Raw genomic sequence first — 27720 nt, 5'->3', positions numbered from 1 at the left:
AATAGTGCGGTCATCCAGATTGTTACATTTCTGAGTGGTGCAAATTTGATGGTAATAGTATTTTTCCGCCCTTTTCTCTGATTAACTATTCTTTAAAAGACATTTTTAACTGGAGGTGAGAATTTCTCAGAATGTTCCAAACTTCCCACTCACCAAGCAGTGAGTTGATTTTTGCAATTTTTTTTTACTATCGATTCATGCCCTGCCCTTTTAGTCACGATTCTCAAGGTCTTTGTAAACAACTGCTGAGCTCCATTGCACTTTGATGGAACGCAAAATGGAAGGTGGGTGGCCACAGCTTGTGCTCGCCTCCATTCTTTGCCAAGCTGTTCGGAAAAGTATGAATCAGAGAAGGAGGCGGCGTTCACAGAGCTCCCACTCACTAAACTTCTTCTTCTGTCCACTGTTGCTGTTTCAAATTGCAAACATTCCAGCCTTTTGGCCCCTAAACCCCTCGCTTCTTCATCTGAGGGGCCTCCATTCATTTGGCTTCTGCCTCGGGGGAAATACAATCCGCAATGTACATAAATGTAGTTATGGAAGATGCCGCAATTGGGTTGGACAGCAAAGACTTGAAGTACAGTTTAGACGAAAATGTAAGTTTCCGTCACTGTTAGGGTAAGTAATGTGATCGTGTTGTGATTGAAATCCATGATATCACGATCACATTGGTGAACTTGGTAGACCACCCAATGACCCCCCTCGCCCCCTCCCACCTCCCTCCCAACTTTATTTTGTCGTGCCTTCACCGTACTCCACCTATCCACGTCAACGTCTTTATTGTGGGCAGTAAAGTGAACCGGTGAATGGTTTCACAATGACAAAACAAGCAGTTTTGTCTTTTTTGACAAAACAGGGGAAAAAAAAAACACTCGCAGTATATCATTAGGTCATCATTAACTTGAAATGGACTGACACCCAACTTGGTTTGTGAGTGGCATGTATGCGCATGTGTTTGTGTGTGTTAGCGGTTGTGGTTATTCGGAGGGTCGGTGTTTGACGTGAAATGTCATTCACAATAGCTTTGAGTGACAGTTCGTATTATTGCTTCAATGGGCTCGGTTTTACTTGTAAAATGTTTCTCGGAGTCATGATTGTTTTGAGAGATTTTCCATCCATCTATTTTTACTATATATTTGTTTCATGGTCAAGAAGAAAATGTATGAACAGTTTAATATTTGTTGGAATTTTTATTATTTTAAAGCTACATGAAATATATTTATAATTTTGTAGTACTTTAAAATTTGTTTTAAATCATCTAAATTTTAAAATATTTTTATTTGTGTTTTTTTACATCCTGTATTTGTATTTAGTATTGTTTTTCTTAATTTTTAAGAACATCTTTATTTATAGAATTTTAAAGTACATTTTATATTTTGTTGCATTTAATATTTTTTGTTGCATTTAATATTTTTTTTATTTTCCTAAGCTTTTATAAATGTAATAATGAATCTTATGCTATTGTGATCTTTTGTATTAGTAGTTTCTTTTCTTTTCTTTATCCATCCATCCATTATCTGTACCGCTTCTCCTCACAAGGGTCGCGGGGCGTGCTGGAGCCTATCCCAGCTGTCTTTGGGCAGTAGGCGGGGGACACCCTGAACTGGTTGCCAGCCAATCGCAGGGCACACAGAGACAAACATCCGCACTCACAATCACACCTAGGGGCAATTTAGAGTATCCAATCAACTTACCATGCATGTTTTTGGAATGTGGGAGGAAACCGGAGTGCCCGGAGAAAACCCACGCAGGCACGGGGAGAACATGCAAACTCCACACAGGGAGGCCGGAGCCGGGATCGAACCCACGACCTCTGAACTGTGAGGCGGACGTGCTAACCAGTCGACCACCGTGCCGCCTTCTTTTCTTTATGTTATATTAAAAATGTATTAATTATTTTGATGTATTTTTCTTCCTTTTTTCGCAGATCTTTTTATGTGACGTACAAAAAAAAACCAGAGGCCTCACATAAATCAGGCATGCTATCGTTAGCGTATCCTAACCCCACACTGTTACACTCCATAGTCTCCACTTTGCTGTGGCGGCCCTTATTTCGCGTCACAAACAAAACTGGTCTCCTCATTGTGGCTAACAGCTAAATTCAGGAAATCAACGTTGTTTGTTCACGTCTGATTGCGTTCAGTGCGGCCTGGTTTTCCCAGTTTCTTGCAAAGTTGAAACCCAAGTGCTCCCACACGTAATTTTAACAATGTGCTCATTTATCTTTCAATTTCTGACTCCTGTCTTCCAACTGTTGACTTTCATTCTGAGAACAAAATCCTCCACTGATGCTTCTAAGTGTTTTTCCTCTCTTCCAGAGTTGAAAGGTCAGTTAAGAACAAATCAGCAACGGGCTCAAAGGTGAACCGGGCCAACTTGTTATTTTTCTCCTCTTCTCTCTGTCAGTCCGGGCTTCATCATCATCATCATCATGGCTGCTGCTGACGTTATCCCTCATTTCCTCACTTCTCTCTCCAATTTCCTGTGTGGAGATTTGGTAGTGGCCAAAGAAAAAAGTTCCAATTGCCGTCAAAATTGCAAGATTGGCTAATTTTATTTAGTTTAACAACAGTTACTGTGAACAGTAGAAATAACGTGACAAGAATTAATCCGCAGTTAAAAAAAAGTCCATGAGGTTTCAGTCAGGCACATGTATGAATATGACATTGTTCCTTTTGCCATTTGTTGATGAGAGGGGCACATTGCATAATAGGAATCAAGGAAACCAAAAAAAGTCCATGGCACAAACAGACACGTGTGTGCAATGTACATATCAGATGACTACGTGATTGTTCTTCTAAACAGTTAATAATAATAATCACCTTGCTGCACAGTTGAAATAAAAGGAACGACTAGAAATAATCCACACTCCAAAAAGTCCGGCACTCGGGCACACTGTAAAATGTGGACACTGTGCCTCAAGACTCACATGATTGCTCCTCTTGCTATTAAGGACATTTCACAATAGAAATATGTGTGTGATATGTTCCAGGATCCCCTGTGACAGGTGAATTTCCGCAAAAGAAGAGAGGTTGACTTTTGTTTTAATGCCTCTATTAAACCATTACAAACTGCCCCATGGCAACCCCTCCCCCCCCCCAAGTATTGAGGGAATACTTGCTAAGCTAACTTGCTCTGCACAGGCTGCGATGCACTAGTTATTGCTGTTAAACAATGTCCTACCAGGAGTCCTTCAGGTCACTAATCCTCGCCGCCATGACAGAAAATAAGTATCGTTATCACTAAAGGAGAATGAGGAGTAGCTGCATGCGACACACACCAGCAAAATGAGATAACGAGGGAAGACGGCGAAGCCAGGCTAACCGCTAAACTAACATGAAATGTAGAGCAGTCCGAACTGCATTACAGCGGAGAGAACAGCAAATTAGGTTAGTTTTGAGATCTGCACAATAATTGCTGTCAAAATTACATTACAGCATATCTTTTTTTTCAATTTAGCTTCGCTCAGAGACTATATACCCCATTCAGAAATACTTCTATTATAATTTTTACAATTAAATTTATATTGTGATATATACCGTTACCGTGATGGTCACAACATTGATTCAATTCTTACCACGAAATGAATTATGGCCATATTGCACAGCCCGAGTGAGGTAAAATGAATGCGATTGCTATTCTTGACAATTATTCGTGACAAACACAACCTTGCACATTAGAGATAAACAGAACAACTAGAAATAATCCACGATCAAATAAAACGATGACACATGCCCATAGAGCATACTCCATTGTGTTCCAGTACAGTACAAATGTAAACTACGTAAATGGATGGAAGTTTACATACAGTTTATACATTGGCATTATAAACTTTAGTATTTCTCTAGCGTTCAGCGAGTGTCTCTAGCTCTCTCCATTGAGGTGTAAAGGATTGCTATGTAAATGCTGCGGTGGGTCAGTGTGAATGGACAGCCTTAAAGCAGATTATGTTAAAGTGCTTTTTAGTTGAAAGGACCGCTTCAGTGAATGGGCGCGGATTAGCAGATGTGCCGCTGTGCCACCAGAGGTGTTCACCCCCCTGCCTGTAAATCATTTTGCACAGCCCATAATGGGGATAAGGAAGCGGTACCGATTCATTGACACCTATGGAAATCCCCCTCAGAAGAATGGAGGGCAGAATTGTGTATTTGTGAGCGTGTGAGTTTATCTAGCTGTATGTTATCAGCATGTTATCACTTCTCGTTACAATTAATACCTGATGATGTAACCATGGTGCAAAATCCTTATCTCTCTGCTTCAATGCTTTCTATATTTAAGTGGATTTACTCTGTTAGCATATCGGTTGGTAGCTTGTTAGCATTTTATCCATTCTATTTCCATTTTTGAAAAGACTCTAGTGCATTATGGGAAAAAAAAATCGGCCTTTCTGCACCTTGGTTACCCGGTGCTATGTTTCTATTTGTTAACATGAATTGTTCGCATTTTAGCATTTTATCACATTGCTAACTTATGTGTTAGCGCAACCGCCCATTATCATGTTCACATTTTTAGGGGAGACAGGAATGCTGTCATGCTAACATGTTGATATCTTGTTGAATGTTAGCACGTTAGCATTTTATCTCTTTTATTTCAAATCAAACCCGACGACATGTCATCAAATGTAAAAATGGGTCAAATTTGACTCAAACAGTATGTAAGGGTCGAAATGTTTAGCGGCAACTAAGAGAAGACACCTGCAGAGTTAGTTGCTAAATCTTCAAGTGTGAAGTTATCAGTGGGGTTGGGTTGGGGGGGCTAGTCGTAGTGTGTGCTACAGTTTCTAGTCTGTGCTCATTAAAGAAAGGCTGTGAAGCACGTACTTGATGACTTTGTTATCCCGAGGTCATTCCGCCTTGTCGCCCAGGACATTTCTGGACCTGATTCTCTTGACACTGCTCCGAGTTCACCAGTGACCAAACCAATTAATTAACACGGCTCATGATTGGCCAGACACTCTCAGTGTGGCTTGGATCATCACCATGGCCGACCCAAAACGGTACATGGGGGGACGTCAATACCTTCACTATAATTTTAGTCGAGGTCCAATTTTAATGTGGGAAAGGGCGCTTGAATGAGCGAACCTCTTGTATGTTTACGCAGTGATTTTTCCTCTCATCGTGGAGAGCCACTCTTTTGTTCGCGGCTAATGAACAACGCTAACCAGTGTGAGAAAGAAAATAAGTGTTCGTCAGGGGCGGCCGCTACAAATGAGAAAGATTAGCATGAAAACAAAGCTGCTTTGTCGCTTCTGTTTAGCGTCAAGGCAACAACTGGCGTGACCGCTTGTTTGCTTTAAAAAAAAAAAAAATTGCTTGCTATCATTGAGTTATTTGTTTATAACGCAAATTGCTCCTCTGCCACCGTGAACAATAGAAATGAACAGAACGGCAAAAAAATAATCTACAGTTGAAATAGTCCACTAGGCATTTTGTCGCGCACGACGATTGCTCCTCTCGTCTGTAGTTTATGCTAATTTGCACAGTGGAAATAATCAGAACGATTAATAATATTCCAGCCAGAAAAATGTCCACAGCTATGTGTGCAATGTTTTCGTCAAATGATTATGCAATCACTCCCCTTGCCGGTTATTCATGGTTACCACCGCCTTGCACAATAGAAATAAACAGGACAACTATAAATAATTCACAGTAAAAAACAGACAACAGCGCACATGGGTTACAATGATTTTGACATATGATTACGTGATTGCTCCTCTCGCCTACAAGAGATGGGACCTTGTGACGTGACGTGACATAGGCGTGTGAGCTAGTAGGTTTGAGATGGGGCTGACAGCAGCGTGTCCATTGTGGTTGTGTTTTACCGTTCTCCCAGCGTTCAATAAATATGCAACAGGAAATGTAGGTCTCTCACATACAAAGGGCATTATTGTAAGTACTGTGTACTCTAAAAGCCATACAAAATAGTAGAAAAAAACAATGTAGTGGGGGAACACTATTGTAAAGAAGCTAGCTTGCGGCTAACTAACAGAATTACAAATGGTGATTTCGGACAGCATACTTTGCCTGAGTGAAGCACATTGAGTTGTCTTGTGAGTGAAATGTGCTATATAAATAAAGCTGCCTTGCCAAAGGTGATGAGAGATAGACCGATGTGTTTTTTTTCAGGACCAATACCATTACTAGTCAAGGGGACCGATAACCGATATTCATTTTCAACAAAGATGAGAAATTCTGGTCCAAGAAATAAAAACCCTGCCATTTGGCTTTAGCCACAGGTGCTTCTACTCAACTAGGAGGTAAATGAGTAGAAGCACCTGTGGCTAAAGCCAAATTGTGGCAGTTTTGTTACTTTCTGGACCTGGATTTCCCATCTCTGATTTTCAATAAAAGGAAAATATTTGAGTCAAAACAAGCAAACAAATAAAAAAAACCCTCTGACTCTAAACTTTGTTGAAATGTCTTGAAGCATATTATCTTAGACAACAGAGATCTTTGTTTTTAAATTCTGACTAAGTTTTAATTACCCCAGGGTCAACAGCATGTCTTAAAAAGTTCCCTATAGTTTTCTACGGTAAATGAAGATTTCCAAAATTTCAAAATATCTCAACTGGTAAACTTTCACTTATCTTTGTCTAAAATTAAAACAGATAAGTGAAAGTTGAACAAAAACAAAAAGCGCAGAGGATTCCCAGGGTTAGGAGCATCTCTTATAAAGTTAACTGAATATTTAAATAAATATTTCCCTGAAGTAAAAGTTTAAAATTGATCTCATATGGGGCGTCAGATTTTTTTAAAAAATGTTTGTTGCTGATATTTCTCAAAATGCCAAATAACGCCGACGATAATCAGTCCGTCCCTAATGTGTTTCCAATACACCATATCTTGGACAGCGTTGAAAATATACTAAACTAGTTGTAGTTTTCCTTAATATACAATGTCAAAAACAATACTTGGTGCTCATGACATTATCCAGCATCCCCTGTTGACTGAATCTAAAGTAATAACATTGGCCTTAAAGCTTCAGGGACGTGTTGCGTGCCGCACTAACGTGACATTCTTGAGTGTTGTCGTAAACATTCTACGAATTTGCCTCTCCTTCCTGAATCTCCGCTTGTGCCAACAAGGGAGGGTCCTTTGAAGGTCCACCAACATTGACGGGAGACATCCTTTGTGTAGTAGTAGAATTGTAACTGTTCCTTGCTAGTTACTGTAATGACGCAATAGACAGTCCACAGCCGAAAAAGTCCACGGGAGGCTTGGTCACGCATGACGGTTGTACCTTTCGCCTGTAATTTATGGTAACCACCACTCTTGGTAACACTCTTACATCGAGGCCATGTGTCCTATAGTTATTTATTTGTTGTCCTTTTTTTTTTTTTTTAAATGATAACCACCACATTCCACAGTCCAAAGTTGTCCATGGCATGCATGGGCACATGTTAGTGTCATATCAATATGCGACGGCTCCTCTCACCAATTATTCACGATAACCACTACCTTGCACAATTGAAATAAACGAGCCTTATAATTCACAGGAATCCAGGCCAAGTCTGTCACGGTTGGAGTGGCCTAGTAGTGTGTGTACGCCCAAAGTCAGCTCCTACTGCTTTCTATTATATATACATTCACCCCCACCACCACCCCACTTTTCCCCTGTTGCACTAAACCTGGTCTTTCTCCTGTCTGCTCCCTGCCCCCGTTTCTTTTCCTCCCACGGATCACCCTCTCACGCCCCCTCCGCCGCCTCCCTCCATATGTGTCCCAGCCCTCCCTCCTTACTGGGCAAGTAAACTCTCTCTCTCTCTATGTGCTACTGTCAGTTCAGGTTGGACGACGAGCCACTAGACCTGCTGCTGTTGCTGGTGGTGGTGTCGGCGCTTTTGCCGTGGACTTTGTCACATCGCGGCGATACGCCCACCTACCTCGTCCTCCACAATCGACAGGAGAGGAGAAAGGCAGTGTGTGAGGAGTGTCAAGCAAGCGTGGAGGGGGAGTAGAGCGGCGTGGAGCGGCGGGCGCACTCTGACCATGCCAGTGCGGGGAGGAAGGCTGCCTCTCTGCCTGTGGAGCCACAGCACTGCGCTGCTACTACTACTACTACTCGGATTCGTCTCTCTGGACACGCCGGTGCATGGTAAGAGCCCATTCTAGTCTTGACTTTATGTACGCTCACACTTTTATTGCGTGACTCCTCAAGAGCATTAACACATTGTTCTGCACCCCCAGAAAATATGTATTTTCTTCTTCTTATCTGGCCAATTTTCGCTATTCTACTCCTTACACTTTTCTCCACCGTTCAACTTCAAAATATTTACCTGAATTACGACATCTTGGAACTGTTTTCCACATTCCCAAAGTTTGTCATCCTCCCATATTTCACAGCGTATTCCACCACTGATTCAAACCAACTTTAAACTTTTCAACTCATTCAGGATACACATTGCCCAAATTCACACATTTATTTTCTATGACAGCATTTCCAGATCAATACAGACATTTTGCATATTTCCATCCTCCAATTTCAAATTATTCAGCACACTGAGGACATCTTGGGAACTATTTATCACAATCCCAAATGTCTAACATTTTCACAACACAATTCACAAAGGAAGACATATTTCACCTACTTACCTCTTGCCACATTTCTGGTCACTTAAATCCATTCCAACTTTAAGGCTCACATTCAGCAATTCAATTCATTCCTCAGCATTTCATTTCAATATCAACTTTTCAGCATTCACAAGCAACTTTTACAGAAATTGCATTCTCTCCAGTTTATGTCTTCATACCAAAGAATTTGTACTGGTCATTAATCAGGATATGCCACCATTTAATTAAAAGTGTGCGCATGTTGACAAAGGGTGTCAAAGCACATTAGCCACATTGCCCGTGACCATGTTTGGTATCTGCTGTGTGATTGGCGATGTGTCACATGCATGGCTCTCGTATCTTTAGTGCTACTGTGCGCTGTGGTGTGGTCAAGGCTGTTTGTTCAGGCTCATGAGTTGAAGAAGGAGCAAGTGTAGCATCTCATTTTTTCATTGGTATGTGGGCCATTACTGATTATGGTTGAAAATAATTTCAAGGGATCTTTGTCAAGGGGTTATAGGCAAGGAAGAAGCTCAATAATTTGAAGAAAACAGTGAAAACATATGAACTAACTTAAAATTTTGCAAGATTTTTACAGCTCAAATGGTAGGGTTTGTAGGGATGGGTGCAAAATTTGGGCATGTTGCATAACTTTGGAGTGGTGCAAAATCTCCCTAAAAAATGCATTTATACTCGTAGTGTATAAAGATGGCCGTCTGAAAAAAAATTCTTGATGGATTTCCTTGACTAAGGTGAAATCTCTGGAGTTGTAGCCCCATCCGTACAAAATTTATGGGTGGCGTAAAATTTCAGAAAAGAAAAAAAACAATACTGAATTATCAATTAATACATTTAAAACATGTATATTTGTAATGGGATGGGAGAATGTAAATGTTCTGAACTTGTTGAGCTGCGAAATGAATAATGGATGATAGCAGGGGTGGGCATTTTACTAAAGTTTGCCGGTCCGTCATTCTTCATCCGTGTGCAGCCTGGGTACCCGTCCGTCATCCCTCAGTCCATCATTTTTTCAAGCCGAACCAAACTGTAATCATCTGTCGCTCAGTCCGTCATGTTATTTTAACCGCGCTTCCGTCAGTAAATGTCAAAGGCCCGCCAGTCTGTCAATCGTCAATCCTGAAAAAAAAAAAGGTCCAACAGATGAAAAATCTATCCATCCATCCATCCATCCATCCATCCATCCATCCATCAGCTTCTGAAATGGAGTGTCGGCCCTCAAAATATTGTTTCACAACCGCCTATCCCAACTCTTTTAAAAAATAAAAATAGAAATGTTACGCTTAACTCACAAGAACTTCTCTGTAAAACTGTCTCTGTATTTAAAGCTACGTTATTGCTTCTTAGCTCATGATTCTCTTTTTGGCGCATACCGCCACCTGCTGTACATATACAGTCGATGCAGTCTGGGTTGCGTTTCCGTCTCTCGTCAGCAAAACGGGCGCCTGTCAAGTGATGGACTGTGAGGTCCGTTCGGACTTGACTAGGTTAGTTATGATTACACAGACGTACGAAAATCTACTTCCGACTGTGCTTCGGTCGTCCTTATTTTTTTTATAAGTTTCTCGTCTATTGTCTAATGTCAGCAAAACGGGCATCTGTCAGTAATGGACAGACGGACCGGTTCGTCGGTCAAACAGAAAGCCCACCTCTGAATGATACTATACAGTCTTGACCAGTGGCGGCTGTCTACATGTGTGCAGAACGTACAGACGTACTTTCCGAGTTGATGTTGGCTCTGGCCGACCAGAAGACGGGAAAATGCTGACATCAACGAGGGCCAGCTCTCTGACCCTGGGGCGAGGGATTTGGAATCTGATTGATTAAAGGAACTGTCCCATAGCAGAGTTAGCTGACGTTAAATTAGCCAGCACAGCTGATTATAAATGCCCTTAATGGGCAAATTAGAGTGGCATGGCAACACATAGTGGCTGAAATTTGATTGGACAAAAAAGAAATCCAACCTCCATATATACTACCCTAACCATGGTCAGGGCCAGCCGTCAAGCTAAAATGGATGACTAATGGACTGACTGATTGGATGCACTACAAGTGTACGTGTTAAGAGTTGCTTTTGGTGTTGATACACGTTAGGATTAGTCGTCCTTGGTCGAGGTCCACGCTCTACTGAGAGCCATTCTTTTTACCCCACTTCCCTCCCACCTCCTTGTATGGTTTACACCTGTTTGATACATTATCATCCCACCGTCACATTCCAGAAAAGGAGGAATTTGAAGAATAACGTGCGCGCTCTTAAGCTGTCTGCCGCACTGCCCTGCTTCGTGAATGATAGCGTCTGAACTTATTTTTCTCTCCTTTTCCTTTTGGTGCAGTTTGATTCTATTTAAAGTGACGGGGCTTGTTTCAGCCGGGGGAAGCTCAGAAGCGCGTCCAGCTTGAGGTCTCATCATAGCTCACGCAGTGCGCGCCCCTGCCCCCCCGAGGTCGTCCAGCAACCTTTTGGCCGCGCGTCATCCATCCTCTCGTCCATCTTTCGCTGACACGGCTCGCTTTAGAGGCGGCTTTCCGTTCTGGTCTGCCATCCAAGCGAGTGGCTCTGAAAGCCGTGACCGTCTGAGCATTTGACACACGCACACACACCTACACACATGCACGCACACACACACACACATAGAAGCAAACATACAAAGTGTCTGCATGTTTCTGATTCATGTGAACACTGACTGCTCTGTCCAAGAATCCAAACAACAGCTGCCAGCGACTGAGACGTATGTGAAGTCTGACATCGAGTTGAACCCGGGCCAAGTTTTTCTTATTCTCCTCGAATTAGTTCAGATATTTTCTTTTTTTTATTGGATTTTATAGACAAATCTCCAAACGCAATTGGCTCTCAAAAACACTTTTATTTTCTTAAAATCAAAACATCTTGTCCTGTATGTAGATGCCCAACATTTTTTTTGTTTGAAGAATTTACTAGATTTTTATTTATTTTTTTGTCCATTCAGATTTCAGCCTTAAGAATCAACAGTGCTCTCCGCTGTTACTTAAACTATATTAGCAATGGGACACCTTTGTTAACCAATCACAGCCGGCCCTCTGGTTGGTTGGTCAGAACAAAACTTGTGAAAGCCAAATTCGACTAGCAAAACACATCTGATGTGCACACAAATTATTTTTATAATCAGCATCTCTGGTGACTATGCTGTAATTTATTTACATTTGCTGTTTTTTGACGTTATTAGAGAAATGCTGATTCAAATTGAAGATGTTTGTGGCACAGTTGCATGCTACTATAATGCATTTTTGTACAGTATTGATGGTTTTCTAGGATTGATTAGTTTCAATCAGGTAAGTCCCCACTGGACATGTAGTCCTGCTACCTGACAACATTTAAAAACGTAACCTTGTGATGAGCATAGGTACAAAAAAAAAAATCGTTAATTTAACTTTTCAAACCTTCCTGTTGTCTGATGGTGAAAGATCACTCGGGCGCACCGCAGGCCTTTTCAGTTGTTTGAACTTCTTCTCTGGCCGCATTCATTGGCCGACGCATATGTGATGGATGGCCCAGCAATGGGATCATTCGTTCATTCATTGGCTGGCTTGTGGATGATTGATGTTGCTGGTGAAAGATTCAGCTCGGCGTGGGAGGAAGGAGATGGAACTGGTGGAGTGCCTCGGCCGTACTCTTTGAGACACGCTTTTGTCTTCCCTATTGTCGTCTTTTCTTTGAACCAGCATGCTGATTCTCCATTGCTCTGCCAGTGTTCTCGAGTTTCCACCAATCAGTTGGGTTAAGTCCTATGTACAGTGGTACTTTGACTTATGTGTGCACCAACTTACAAGCTTTTTAACATGCGAGCTGTCGCTTGGACGTTGTCATACAAGTGTAAAAATAGGTCACTCTCATTATTAACAGTAAAAACAATCAGCCTCATCTTTTGCTTTTCACCAGGCTTGCAAAAGTCATGACTTTTGAGGATTATGTTGTGGTCCCAAAAAGGCGATTCATCGTATGAATGATAATTAAAATGGGCCCTGTACCCTCTTTTTCATGGCAAATCCTCGAAATGATCACCAAATGTTTGTCTGCCCACTTTAGATAGTACAGACAAAAAAATCTTGTCAGTGCCACGTCACCCATCTGTCTAGGATACCTGCCTAAGCTCATTCAGGCAAAGTCCCGAGTAGCAGTTCAGAATGACATACAGCACAAGTGGAATTTGCCTCCTTGAAACTTTTTCATGTCTCCTGTCATGATAGACTTGAGCCGAATTTCGTGTCGATCAGCGAAACAGGTGTCGGGGGTTAATTTTGGCAAACTTTGAAGGGGACGCTTATGAGTGAGTTCTGGCATTTATCGCTATCTTGCAGTAGTCAGACAAGCCACGGGAGGATTTACCATTCTTAACTGTCCCGTATACAAGTGAACCAAACCGCTTGGTGGAAATCTGCTTTCACTGTTGTGTCTGTGAAGGCGATCCTCCTTTGGACAAGCAAGTACAGGACGACATGTTCCCTGTCCGTCAAGGAGAAATGAGTGCACGCTATGTAACACGCACACAGACACGCGCACACACAAACACGCTCACAGATCTCCCGTGACCTTCCACCTACGCCAAGCTGCAGCCTTCACTGTGACTTCTGGGAAGCGAGGAGCGATAGCTTACATTTCATTGTCCTTGGTGGAAAGAAGCGGCACTGTATCAGTTTTCATGGTCAAAAGCTCTGCCAGTTGCTGCGCTTTTGTCACCAGCCACTAATGAGACGCTGGCACCCCCATGCGTGTACAATCTGAGGGTCTGTTTGAGCTCCAACAAACACCTGCCCCCGCGGCCCTGCACCCACATTTCGCCAAAATACCTACAGTTACCCACGTTGTTGTTTTAACACTTATTCAGAGTTGTGACAATGCTCTGTAACTTTTAACCAGCTCTCATTCTACTTTAGTTTTCAGCTGCGATTGCCCCAACGAGTTCTTGCTGAATTTAGCCGAAGTTTTGTCCGAAGAGACTCAGTTCTTGCTTTTGAATAAGAGGTAGATTTGTTCCAAAGAGACACAGTTAATGACCAAGTGGTCATTTTGTCCAAAGAAACACTGGTGATATATTTGAGTAAGACGCAGTTTTGTGCAGAGACACAGTTGCTGTGTGAACAGCAAGCTTTTTTTTTTTGTTGGATGTGGTTCTATTTTTTTTTTACAAGAATCTGTTCTATTACAGGCCCACTAGCCTAAACACAGCATTATGATTAAGATTGTGTTTGTGGAATATGAGTTAAGCAGTGAAATCCACCAGTTTTTGTCCATCTCAGGGGGCGGCCATTTTGTCGCTTTCTGTCGACTGAAAATGACATCACAATTGCTCATGACTCAGATAAAGACGGCTCAGTCATTTTCAGTCGACAGAAGTGACAAAATGGCCGCCCACTGAAATGGCTAAAAAGGGGTAAATTTCTTCAAAGAGACGCAGCTGATATCTTTAAATAAGATGAGCGATACTTCGGCCAAAAGAGACACACTTATTGTCTTATTGTTAAAAAGACAATTGATGTCTTGAATAGGTTTACCCACACAGAGAGTTAATGAGGAAGCAGTCGTTTTGTCCAAAGAGACACTGCACACTCAGTGAAATTGGTTCGTGGTTGTGCTGTGTCGATCTCAAAGCTTCCTGTGTCGAGCTCGTGCGGTTGCAAAGCGACATCTCATTAAAAGCGCGGATCAGATGGCGAAAATAGAAAAACCCACCGCGAGAAGAGTTTGTGGGGTTATTACATCCTGTAATGAATACACATCACCTGACCTCTATTGCAGCCACATTAGCGGTCTGGTCTGGCTGTGACTTTGTAAGACACAGCTGGCGCAGCATGGATGTGAGAAGAACTGTTAGCTTTGTTCGTGGCAAATCTGAACTCTGAATCAGGCCTCGATCACATAGGATGAAATACCCTATCGCTGCGAGCCGGTTGATCATAGACAAGCCTATGGAGGTTAGGGATAGGGTTTAGGGTTATAGTTATAGTGTTGGATTAAGTTGAGGCTAGAGGTAGGGTTAGGCTTGGTTTGTGAGTTTAGGGTTTTGATTTTATGGTTAGGACTTCAGATTGCAGACAGGGAAGAAGAGCGTTACTTCAAAGTTAGGCTTTTGGTTCATAGTGGTATTGGATAAGAGCTCCTTGAAAGTAGATAGAAAAGAAACATTCAAAAATATGCATAGACGACTGAAGACTTAACGTATACGCTATTCATATGCTCATTTTTCACTGGTTTGTCTGTAGGTTTTTCGCCAAGCATTTCAAATATGACATTGGCCAGCAGCCAGAGTAATAGTTCCTCTCTTTCTGATTCCCGTTGTGACTTGATCTCTCCTGTGTGTAAGTGATATACAGTTTGACATCAGCAGGCTGTTTTTATCCTTTACTCATAAGTACTTTTTCTTCTGTGCTTGATAACATTTATGAAAAAAGGATGAAATGTGATGGTTTAGATCCTCCCGGATGCAGGAATGTTAAATAGGAGAAGTTCCAAAGGAACGGGATGAATTTTCACATCAAGATATATATTATATATCTTTGTGAAAATCCAAGGAGCCTCACTGTTGAAATGAGTCTGCTTTGCTTCCGAAACAACCAAGCTAAGAACGTGTTTAATGTAAGTACGGAATGTTTAATACAAGTGGTTATTGTGGGTTTGTGGACATACCGTATGACTTTGAAAACAGACAATCATTATACAGTATGTAATATAGACCCGTATGACTCTCCAGATGGAAATGAGTGTTTAAATGCATGCGTGCGTGTGTATGTGTTTCTGAACAAGCTTGACAGCATGTTTGTCCAGTGAGATAGTGCAGAAGAGGCCTGGAGTTGGCGATGGGTGATATGTGCCTCAGTTAATGGCCAGCTAATCACACGCGGTAGACAGACGGACGCACAGCACTGTAAACACCCCGTACCCGCTGCCTACACATTTGTATACCGGTGGCATTTGTTCATTTGTTTTGTGTCCCAAAAACGCAACTGCAGACATGCCAACATACACGATGCATATACAGTACTTTGTATGTGTTATAAATGAGAGCAACGTGACCGTTTGAGCCCACAGATGACTGAGACGCCGCAGAGCAAAACGCAGGGGAAATAAACACATGCCAGCTGCAATGTTAACACCATCAACTTGTGCCTTGGGTGTACACGTGCGCACGCGCACACACTTACACTTAAGGAAAAAAAACACATCACAACTTACAGTATGTGTAGATTTGTTGCAAACATTTGCACATACACGAACAGGAATGGCGAAAATAAACACAAGCTAACATTAGCTTACCCGTTTGGATGTAGCGTTACACTGCACAGTCTTTGCTACTGTGGCCCTTAGTTGCATCTTGGATAAAATTTGTGTCATTATGGCGGGAGGTAAATAGAGAGAGACTGTTGTTCTCTCTCTCTCTTTGTTTTTTGGCGTGTTCCGTTCCAACAGATGCATTCAGAGCAGCATGTTTTTTTGTAGTTTCCCACACTTTGAAATGGAAAAATCAATCACTGATAACTGCACCGAGATATTGTGTCATATTATCACACACATACTTTCGTTAGCTTACTCTTTTGGCTGCACTGTTGCAGCTCCAGAGTCTCTGCTCACTGCGGAAATAGGCGATAGACGATTACATACAGTCGATGGGAAAAAAATGGGCTCCGTCTATTTTTTTAAAATTTCCCTGTCTATCGTTTATTGCCTACAAAATTGTTTCAAGAAAGGAAAATAATGTGCTGCTATGCACTGTTAAAATTAAAATCAGTCGGTCTTTCATTAAGTTGAGATTTTTTTTTGTCTTCAGTTCTTTTAACCAATAAAAATATATATTTTTATTTAAAAAAAAATAAAATAAAATAAATAAAATATCCGAATACCAAATATTCGATAGCTGCAGCCCTAGTCCAAATGATGTCTTTTTTGCAGTGTTACGTTTCACCGTTTCCGTTCACCGCACGCATGCTAATGTTAGCTAAACATTTTGCTGCACTTTGCTACCAAAAAAAAGCAACATATAAGTTTTTTTTTAGTGTTTCACTACGCGGCTTATACTGTCGTAAGAGGCAGCCATCCACTGACCAACTGAAAGAACATGCAAACTTTACATCGAGTAGCAGATTCAAACCCTGAACACTCTTCCTGGAGAAAAGACAGACAGACAGATAGTCAGACACACCTATTACATTTTATAAAATAGTGAATTATTAGCCACATTGTGAACTTTTGATTACCACCTCTTCCTCGCAGTTCTCATGTCTTGGAGCCTTGGAATAAACACCACTCATTGCGAGGCCTTTTAGATGTAAACAGACGATTGCAAGCAATGTTTTTGGAAGCGTCAGGGACGTGACATTTTATTATTACGAACAATCTGACAAAAGAAAGTGACGGAGACCAAGCAAGGTCAGACATAGTAAACGATGAATGATGTTTGCACTGTATTCCGTGAAAAGCATGTAAAAATAGCTCGATCCCGACGAGGTTACCAAAAACCAAAACAAGTGAGATGTTGTCATCTCCTGCTGGGTCATACGTCGAGTGTTTGGGCACACTCACATTCTTTGGGTCCTAAACTGAATCTGTTTTATATTTGCCGTCGAACACCACTAGTTGCCGGCCGGTGTGCGCCTTTTGTTTGTCAGCGTGATGTTTGCATGCCGCCGCTACCACGGAACAATGTGTCACATGATGGTATCACGGGAATAGAATGTATTATGGTAAAAATAGCAGGCGTGTGTGAGTATTTGCCATACGTTTTAATACGTATCTGAGGAAGGTGGCATCATATTCCTCAGGAATGCTTGGCCTGACTTATGTTCAAAAAAATAGTTGCGGTATATTGTCCTCATAAATGCTACTCCAATTCTCTGTCAAAAGTCAAACGTTATGAAAATAGTCCTTCTGTCCGGCTACCGTAAAGCCGCAAGTTAAGTAACTTTTTTGCATCCCTTCTGACCATCGGCTATCCATGAGTCAATTTTTCTTTGGTTGAACGTCGTCCTTTCCATTTCAATAACACTTAATAGAAATGTCATTTGTTAACCAATTCAAAAGGAATAATGTGTGTCACGTTTGCATTGGGCAAGCTTTTAATTTCCTTTGCCTGAAGACCTGTTTATTGGCAGTTTTATCACAACCAAACAACATGGGTTCTGGATTCCTGGATTTGCGCTTGTCGGACTATGTATCTATCTAATACTATGTACTTTACTCGATCCAGTTGACCGCTAATGGATGTGACACAAACGGCCTAGATCTCATCTCGCCGCCTGACCTTTTCTTAACGGTCTACTCTTTGCCACATGCAGCTGTGAAACAAACCATTTGGCGTGTCTAATAAGTTTGACTTGTGCATGTTCTGATTTTACACTTAGCGTTTGATAATCTTGTGCTCTTGTTCACGTTATCATACACTACTACACGTTCTCCTTTTTTTTTTCCCATCGACTAATCAAACAATGGGCGAGTGTCCACTATTCAATCACGTCCGTCTCAGCGACCAGATAAAAAACAAGTCATAGAAGTGTCTTAATAGGCCGACGGGTTATTTGAGTGGCCGTGAAAACACTTGGGCGACCTGCCAAAATAAACTGTGTGAGCGTGTAATTCTGTGTGTTCGGGTGTGTGTGTGGGGGAATGATTGCAGTAGACACCTCGGACCGGGGGTTGAGTTTCACATCTGTGGACACAGTTGGCGGATAGCAGCTTTCTTCAGGTCCTGAATGTTGAAGGCTGAGAGATCTCATGTCTGATTTGTGGTTAGGTAAAAACAATTTAGGACTGCCTGTAGACCAAATATGCTCACACACACACACATATAGACAATAAATAACTCAGGAAAAGGACAAATACATTTTCTCAGGAACAAGAAAGTCTCAGCTGGGCGAAATCAGTTATGGATATTGTCTGCAAGGCTCATAAATCTAATCAACCCTGAAATAAGTTTGTATAAGCAAAACAATGGAATGCATCCATCCCATCCATTATCTATACCGCTTATCCTCACAATGTGATGGAGCCTATCCCAGCAGTCTTCGGGCAGTAGGCGGGGGACACCCTGAATTGGTTGCCAGCCAATCGCAGGGCACACAGAGACAAACAAACATCCGCACTCACAATCACAACTAGGGGCAATTTAGAGTGTCCAATCAACCTACCAAGCATGTTTTTGGGAATGTGGGAGGAAACCGGAGTACCCGGAGAAAACCCACGCAAGCACGGGGAGAACATGCAAACTCCACACAGGGAGGCCGGAGCCGGGATCGAACCCACGACCTCTGAACTGTGAGGCGGACGTGCTAACCAGTCGACCACCGTGCATTTGGGGTGCATTTGTACCGTAATTTCATTTGTTATATGGGTGCTACAGTATATAAATAAAAAAAATGGTATATATTTCAGCTACTCGTTTATGAATAAAAATATTAATCACGATTATTTTGGTATTAATTGAAATCACGATTATTCAAATGATCTTTTATTATAATTTTTATATTTATATTCATTTCCTTTTTGGTCCGCTTTGACTTTTCCTTCACAAAGCGGTGAAGAGCAGAGAAGTAGCTGCTCATTTTCTCATTATTAAGTGCTTCTACTGTTGCATTACATTTTGATTTCATTTTGAAAAGTCAAATGTTTTTCTTTTTACTTTTACTAATGTACCTACGGAGTAACGCTCCATGAAAAAAAGTTGCCATTTACCCAATCATTTCAAAATAATACATTTTAGTGCTGTAATTGCAATACTGTGATATCTAATCCAGTAATCTAATCCAAACCCATGCTTAGTTGGATGACATTACTCCTAATGCATTCCAATTTGACATTTTGAGTGATTGTCACAAGCATGAACCTTACCCCAAATTATACCTTGAACCCTATCCCTAATTTATTCTACTCATAATACCTCAATCTCTTGAATCATATCCCTTATTCCAATCCACTAACCCTCAAATCAATCTGTAACCCTCACACCTAACCCTGGACTCTCCTTACCCCAACCCTTACGCCAAACCCACTGATCCTATCGCCAAATCTCAATCTCAAATCGCTACCTCTTACCCCATATCTGCATTTCCCTAATGCTTTCCTTACCCTAACACCCCTCTCTTCCCAGTACCCTCATCCTTTCCCTGAACTAACTAACCACTATCATGACTTCTTGATTACTCCAAAAGTAACCCTTTATGTTTATGTATTTTTCAATTCTTTGCATGGTATAGGATCTTTATTTGTGTGTTTGAAATCCTCTGAATCAGTTGTTATACACTCGATATACCATCACAAAAATCCCAACTACATTGTTTGTAGCTTTGATTTTTAGCTTGGGACAAATGGTCTTCAGGTGGTATGGATATAGTTTGAGTTATTTATGAGAGAGAATTGATGACAGGACCAGATGCTCTCTATTCTTCATCCGCTTTGTATTTCCAATTTCCCCAACACTGCTTTCTAGCTCCAAGGGCTTTTCTGGAATGAACCTGGAGTTCCGGAATCCTTGTGTGTGCCTCTAACTCATCCCCCACAGAGAGTGGCTCATTCATTATTGGGTCATTCGTTCTGGTTTGACATGATGAAGTGATGGCTAAAGTAATTCTTTTTCCCACACCAGTCAATTTTTGTGGAATTTGCTGTTTATTCATCTCACAAATGGAATTGCCTTTTGGGTGGCCTCAACATGCCCAAGAACTCACCAGTTTTTGCAAGCGTGTGTATCCTGTATGCAGTTTTAGGGTCACCAACCCACCCCTCCAAAACTCACTCAGAAAGTTAGAACAAATTAGCTTCTGACACCAGTTTCATTGTTCAAAATTGAGTGGACAAAACAGGAATTTGAAATTGGCCGTTTTGGTTTCAAAACAGCCATTTTGGGCAAATTCCAGGGTTTGTGCTTTAATGGACTCATACTTGGGAGGTTTCCCAAATGAGCCCCCATCAGAAGTCGTTACCCTTGATAGATGGGTAGTGCTAAATTGTAAAGTGTTTTTGCCAGAGCTGGGCAGCGACCCTCCGTTCCAAATTCCATACTTTGGCAAACACCTCAATTGATGAATCCAGGTTTCTCAGTCAGTCACAGACAATGTAGTGGATTCCGTTGACTTTGGTAAACGAACGCTTAAAACACATTTTGAGAAGAACTGGAACGATCGCGATGAATTCATGAATGTATTCCTGGACAAATGGATAAAAATCCCCCGTGGGTGAGCTAGAGCCTATCGAACTGGTGCGCAGCCAATTACAAGGCACACCAAACTTTCACACACATTCACAACCATGGACATCTTGGAAAATTCAATCAACCGACTATGCATGCTTTTGTAGTGTGGGCGCAAGCCACGGGATAAAAAATGTGGCTACCGCTGTTCCAGGTGAAAGCAGTTATCATTTTGGGAGATGAAAACTGATGCTTTTACAAGCCCTTCTTCCCCATGAATGTTACATGCCTGTCAAAAACTTTACAAATGAGGTTGTTGGTGACGCTCAGCCCGGGTTTGTTTCAAAGACTTTTAAAGACCAGGATGAGCAAGTCCGACCCCCCCTAAAGTCATTAAGACATCCCGCTACAGGCGTGATGGTTTAGCTCATCCGGACACTGACGTGAGGAACAACGTTAAGATTAAAAACGTGGGCATCGGGAGTAAACCCAGCCGGTGCAGCAAATACGTCCCTCCCACACGTAGTGCCGACCGACTGTCAAACACGGCGAAGATGAACAACCACTTAGAGCCGAAGGGAGTGGAAAGGAGGATGCAGGTAGTATTTACACAAGCTTAATGAAAGGCTTTATTTGACACCAGCTGGATGACTAATGAAGACGCTTTCTTTGCTTCTTTTGCTTTTTTTCTATCTGGACCTGCCCTTCTCCATCTTGTTAGTCAAGCACAACGTAGCTCTCACTCACCTCCGGTCTTCACTCGCAACAAAGCCCCATGTGTTGAAAAGAGCCTTTAAGCTTTTTTGGAGGTATTCTGGGGCCGAGCCGTTGTTAATTGCGTGTTGGCAGTGACCTCTATATCCTGCCATCAGGTCTCGAAGACCCGTGGGGGCGGGACCAAGAGGCTCCTTATGACATTTGAAAGGCTAGTTTAGCAAAAGAGCTTGAAACGATTACGATTTCAGCCAAGCACCTGGAAGTTCAGACTCATAAAACTTGTTGAGATTTTAGATATGTTTTTTGACATTTGGACAGCTGGAGAGTGGAAATCATTCATCACAAGATATCGCTAGACTTTGACATAATTTGTTTGGATTCATTTTCAAATGCATTTTTCCCTTTAGAAATGATGGAAATACAGTGAACCCTCGTTTGTTGTGGAAATAAGTTTCGAAACCACCCGCAATAAATGAAACCCAACGATAAACTTTTTTTTCACCCCATCGTTTTACCCCATATGCCCGCTTTAAAGAATGTGAATACAAAAAATATATACAGGTAATTGCATGCATGAAATGTGTCGATGATACTTTTGGTATTGTGGTGTCTTTTACATGCATGTGCTGAGGTCAGTTGGGACCCGACGGGGTGACGTGTGACATCATTCCTGTTCTTATATGCGATAAAATTGTACACTGGTATTTGCTGCCTTGAGATACGATCGACTCGACTTTTTTCAATTCACCAGGATTTTTGTACAACTCTTCGTAATTCCTGCAAATGCATGACCTTGTTTCCTGGATTGACCGTGCTCACCCTTCCTGCCATATACAGATATGATAAAACAAAGTAGAACCACTCCACACAAGACAAGGTGATCGGTCATGGTCTGTAGATGATAACAACATGGTGGAGAGAGAGAGAGAGAGAGACAGATAGATTGACAGATTACCGGCATTCCTGTCATTTCCGGAGAAAATCGGGAGACAGCAGGGAGCCACGAGGCAGCACAGTTACAAGATAAATAAATTCCGCTGATTACGGATGTGAAGTGCAAATTGGCTTTGGATGCTCCAATATTATATTCCACAGTCTCCACTTTGCTGTTGTAGCCCTTTACATAATTAGGGACCCTTGTTCTTCTCCGTTGTTGTTCATTAGCCTGTGCGGCGCCCAACTGATGCATTCAAGCGCCAAAGTTATATCCCATGTTCTTTAGCTCCTGACACTGTCGTGTTTTGCTCCACATTCACCGGTTTGATGTCATGGCCCTTAGTCTTTCCTTGAGTAAAATGCCAGAAAAGCTATTGAAAGTGCACATTTGAGTCGAGAAAGTACCCTGCCGCTGCTGGCGTGTGACAGTGCTAAGCTCCCATAGATATACATGACCACTAGCGGAAGCCTTGGCGGGTTGAGGACGTGCAGACCTAGCGGCCATCTTTAACCGGGAGTCCCCGACGATTTCCTCCCCTCACTTGTATTGTGGTAACGCTGTTTGGGTCCAATCAATTAATCATAACTTGTCAAATAGTTATAGAAAATAATGAAAGGGATTTGAAAACAAGTGTTTCGATTAAGGTCAAAACTGAAATACATAATAACCCTCTATTTTGGGTTCATATTTTTATATCCAGGGAAGACAGCCGTGAACCGCGCGGCACGTCACCGTTCGGCACCGCGCACGACAACCCGGTGGACCCACGCAGAGAGGCCACGCTAAGAAAATGACAAAAGTAGGGGGTGGATAAAATCAAAGCTAATGGAGGATGACAAGGCTACCTTAAGGCTGCACATACGTGAAGCGATAGGGAGTGACCAAGTGCGGGAGAGAGGCGCAAAGTGTTTGCAGGAGGGCTGCAGAGTGAGAGAAAGGGCAGCAAAGGCCAGCGCCTCTTGTGAGCAGCCGCAATAGTTCCCCGCAGATCTGTCACGTCTCGTTTTGGTCATCCCGTCTCCCAGCCCCCCCGCCCCTCCTCGGACTCCTCCACTTAGTCCTCGCGCCAAGTGACCTCCTTTTAAAACCTTCGTCCTTCTCTTGTTTCTTCTCGTTTTTGTTTGATTTTTTTTTGGCCCCATTCTGTAAATAAGTCTATCAGTGATTGTGGCTCTCCTTGCCCATGTGGGAGGGCATTACAGTACCTTAATTGCTTTTAAAAAAACCCAGATAATTCACATAAAAAATGCCACTCATTTTCATCCATCTCAGCTCACATGTTTTCTGAAGCTAAGCCCTGAGCAACTGTGATGTCATTTTCAGTTGAGAGAAAATGGCAAAATGGCCGCCAACTGAGATGGACAAAATCAGGTGCATTTTGCTGCTTAACTCGTATTCCACAAACGCAGTATTCATCAGAATGCCGTGTTTAGACTAGTGGGGGCTACATAGAACATAATATTACAAAGAACATTTTGGGGTTGAATTCAGCTTTAAGAAAAGCGCTTACAAAATGACATATCTTCTGAGCGATTTATTATGCACCTGGTTTGGTGCTGCTGTTTTTGTTAGCGGCGGCAGACACCAGGTCATCCCCACATGAGTAGCCCACGGGCGTGCTCTAAAAATAGCTCGCCAGTAAAGTGATCATTTGAAATTATTTGAAGCTCCATTCATTGGTATTGCGGTTCTAATGCATCATGATCCGGATTCTGCAGCGCATCGTGCATAAAACAAACAAAACTCGGGATGCAGACTTCAGCTTCCTGCGTGGTAGCGGCGCTGAATCACATTCCACGGGAGGGAAAAACTTCAAGTGTGCACGTCTGACTCCAAGAGAGAGAAAGAGGACGCCCCCCACGCCTTGTTCTCAGCATCTCCTCTCGCAGCTGTCGGGCATCTGCTCTCAATGAGCGTGCCGGAATGAATGAAAATCCTAAAAGCTACAGAGGAGGAGACACTTTTCGCACTTTCACACACTCCCCCCACATCCTCCCTCAAGTGACAAACAGGTGCTTCTTTGAAATAGGATAAGACGGAATACCGAAGCTTTGTTCTGCTTCTTTTGGGAAAGTTGGACGAGCAAGATTGAAAAAGCATGTGTTGTGGGAATGGTCTTACAGGAGTATCAGTACAGTATCTGCTGCGCGCTGTTTGTGTCTGGCAATGGTGAGTAGCGAGCGTGCAACTTGTGTTGCGGGGAAGCACATTTTCGGTAACCAAAATTGGACCCCACGTCTCTCACTGGGGGGGGGGAGAGAAAAATACAGAGAATAATTTCATCCTGGGATTGAACATTTACACTTCAGTCAGCTGCGACGTCTTAACGATGGCTACAAGCAGTGTCGTTTTATCGTGTTAATGAAAATTAGTGGAATGTAACTGTGTTCCCCATGTATCTGGTCACACGTCCTCTGTTGTTTCAATGGTCAACTTTTTCTTGCAGCGTTTTTTTCACATAGTCTATGGTGTGGAAATCAGGGTCGGAAAGGCTTTCTCTGTTGGCCTCAACGGATCTGAAGCACTGGCACACATTTACAACCTAAAGTCTAATATTTGTTCCATGATGATGTATTCATTTATACCCAACAGTGTATTCTCTCTTTTTTTGGTCGCATTTCTGTTTCTTCACTGCTTCAAGTACCAATGATTTTGTTGTCCAATCAGATTTCGGCCTATATTTGCTGCCGAGGCGAAGTAATGCTGGTCAAATTGTGTTACCAATGAGTCATTTTTTTTTAAAACCAATTATTTATTCAAATTCAACCTCACAGATCCAGAGCGCTGGCGCTTGATGACATCACTATTTTCTGTTCCCTGATTAGTTGGTTAGGGCAAAACCCGTCCAGCCAAATCCAACTCGAAAATGCTTTTATCTTAATACTCTTTATACATTTAATACTCATTATTTCTGGTGAGCATTATGTTTTACATTTTCAATATCTTAGTCTTGTTGTTAGCTAAATATTGTAGTTGCAGAAATGTTGCATTTTTGTATTTATCTAGTATTGATTTCTAGACTTGTGGAGTGACAATGGTGGCATTAAGAGGCGGATTACGTTGCGTAGGGCCCGGGTACCAAACGCGCAGCCAGCCAGGTGATGCCATGGTATGGCCGATCAAGATCATGATCAAGCTCTGGTCTTCCTCCGTCTCCCAGGCAACATATTGGACAGCATGCTGCTTCGAGCATCCAGTAAGGACGCAGCGGCTGGTGGCGGCAAGGAGAAAAGCGCAAGTGCGTCCACCGCTTCCTCGTCGCAGCGACTGCTTTCATGTCACTGCAACCACTACTGTCCGGAGGACTCCACCAACAACACATGCCGGTACGCCGGCACGCTCATCCCGAACAAAGCGATGGCCAGACCGGTGGAATAACTTAAAATGGTATTTTTCAGGACTGATGGCTACTGTTTCACCATGGTGGAGGAAGACGGGGGCGTTCCAGTCTTGACTGGAGGTTGTCTGGGGCTGGTCGGGTCCGAGTTTCAGTGCCGAGTGAGTAGATCCAAACAACTTCAATTGGATTTCCGAGGGCTTCTTGCATGGAAATATGTACAGGCGTAAAAGTGAGTTTAGCTTTAGCTAGCGCTGTTGGTTTTGATCAAAGAAAATTTGGGAGAGCACCACAAGTGCAAAATGACATCTGCAGTGATGGAAGTGGAAGTGTTAGTGGAAGGCAAACAAATACAATGCTGAGTTACAGAAAATAGATCTGTTGCTCCAGGAATTTTGGTGACACCGGTAACCGTGTAGACGCCATGTTTTTTAAATTAATTGTTGATTGCGCGTCCAAACGCTGAATTTACCCACACGCAAGGAAATGAAAGGAGTTTCGTCATACAGTAGGTGACTGGCTACAAATAAGCAAATCATACAGAAGTGCCAAAATTGCATTGCTAATAAATGATAAAAACGGGCAAAAAAAAAAATTGTTTCTGGCATTTCAAAAATGTTGACACGAGCGGAAAATATCATTCCTACCCGTCACGTCTAATTTTGCATGCGCATCCTCATTTGCATCTTCTTTTCAGACGCAGTATTTTAAGACACAAAATCAGCCACCACGTTTTGTCTTCAGCACACTAAATCAACCTATTTTCATGTAATTCTCACAGAACGTGCAAAAACGTGCGCAGCAATTTTGCACATTTGGCAGACACAATCCTGAGCGTGCCTCGTTAGTAGATCATGTCGGTGAGCAGTCGCGTTTGAGCCCATCTTTGCATTTACAAAGTGAAAAGTAGGGAAACATGTTGTCCCTGTGCAAAAATCGACTCACTCAAAAACCAAGGTACCACTTTAAAGAGCAGAGTGTCTTCATTTGTTGTCTCCAGGATGCATGGAGCCCGCGTCAAAGGAGGTCAGTGGAATGCTGCACGGATGAAGATTACTGCAATCGAAATCTTCACCCGACTCTGCCGCCTCTTAAGCCGCCTCGTAAGTGTGTCTTATGAGATGTAAAGTTCAAATGAAATTTGCCCACTACTCCAGTTTCACCGAGTGACATTGAAATTGGGTCAAAATGTCAAGCACCCATGTCTGAAACTGAACAGTAGTCATCCAGTTTGGTTTGAAGTATCTTGGGTTCGTACTTTGATGAATCAGCCCCGTCCTAGAAAAATTCTTTATTGCCAAGCTGTTTTTTTTGATAAGTTACCATTAACAGTGCTTAAATACAATAGGTGTATGAAATATATGTTGAGTGGAATGATAGTTTCCATTCGTACTCTTTTTCCAGTTTATTTTGATGGAAAAATCCACCACATGGCCTTGTCGATCTCCGTCACTGTCTGCAGCATAATTCTGGCTGTAATTATTGTCTTCTGCTACTTTAGGTAAATATTATCCATCAAAAATTATTTGATCTCTTCTGTAAAAGGCTCTGTTGAATATTCATGGTGTTTTTTTTTTTTTAAATAGATACAAGCGTCAGGTGTCCCGTCCTCGTTACACCATCGGCCTCGAGCAGGATGAGACCTACATTCCACCTGGAGAGTCCCTGAAGGATCTAATCGAGCAATCGCAGAGCTCAGGTTCAGGCTCAGGGCTCCCCTTGCTGGTGAGATGGGGGTATTGCACTATTAGGAGCCAGCAAATAGGGAATATTCTGTGCCGCGCAACCTTCATTTATTGCGGGCTGCCTTCCAGACTCACCTATAATATTTGAAAATCTGTGATATTGAGATACCATATGAATTATTTATGTAATTTTTGTACCCCTCCGATACACTTTAAACAAATTAAAACTTATTAAGACAAAATTTAGAAAGTAATTCCTTGTTGTCACAGTCTTGCTGTCAACAAATGGGAGGCTATATTATAACATCACGCGAGGAAACGAAAATAA

General features: G+C 42.2%; 1 protein-coding gene across 1 annotated transcript in view; it reads left to right on the top strand.

The window, feature by feature from the left end:
* LOC147147358 (bone morphogenetic protein receptor type-1B-like) overlaps nt 1–27720 on the top strand; it is a 54763-nt gene that overhangs the window by 23911 nt on the left and 3132 nt on the right. Inside the window, exons 4-9 of the mRNA XM_086030437.1 lie at nt 7781–8094; nt 25531–25696; nt 25769–25868; nt 26708–26810; nt 27112–27208; nt 27294–27432. Of these exons, the coding sequence (XP_085886563.1) occupies nt 7989–8094; nt 25531–25696; nt 25769–25868; nt 26708–26810; nt 27112–27208; nt 27294–27432 (711 nt within the window). The 5' untranslated portion in view covers nt 7781–7988. The remainder of the gene's footprint in view (nt 1–7780; nt 8095–25530; nt 25697–25768; nt 25869–26707; nt 26811–27111; nt 27209–27293; nt 27433–27720) is intronic.

Source organism: Filicampus tigris, chromosome 5 (genome assembly GCF_054856515.1).
Source record: "Filicampus tigris isolate MCC_2025a chromosome 5, RoL_Ftig_1.0, whole genome shotgun sequence".
Lineage (NCBI taxonomy): Eukaryota > Metazoa > Chordata > Actinopteri > Syngnathiformes > Syngnathidae > Filicampus > Filicampus tigris.
The sequence above is the reverse complement of the archived record's forward strand: the minus strand, read 5'-3'. Positions and strand labels throughout refer to the sequence as shown.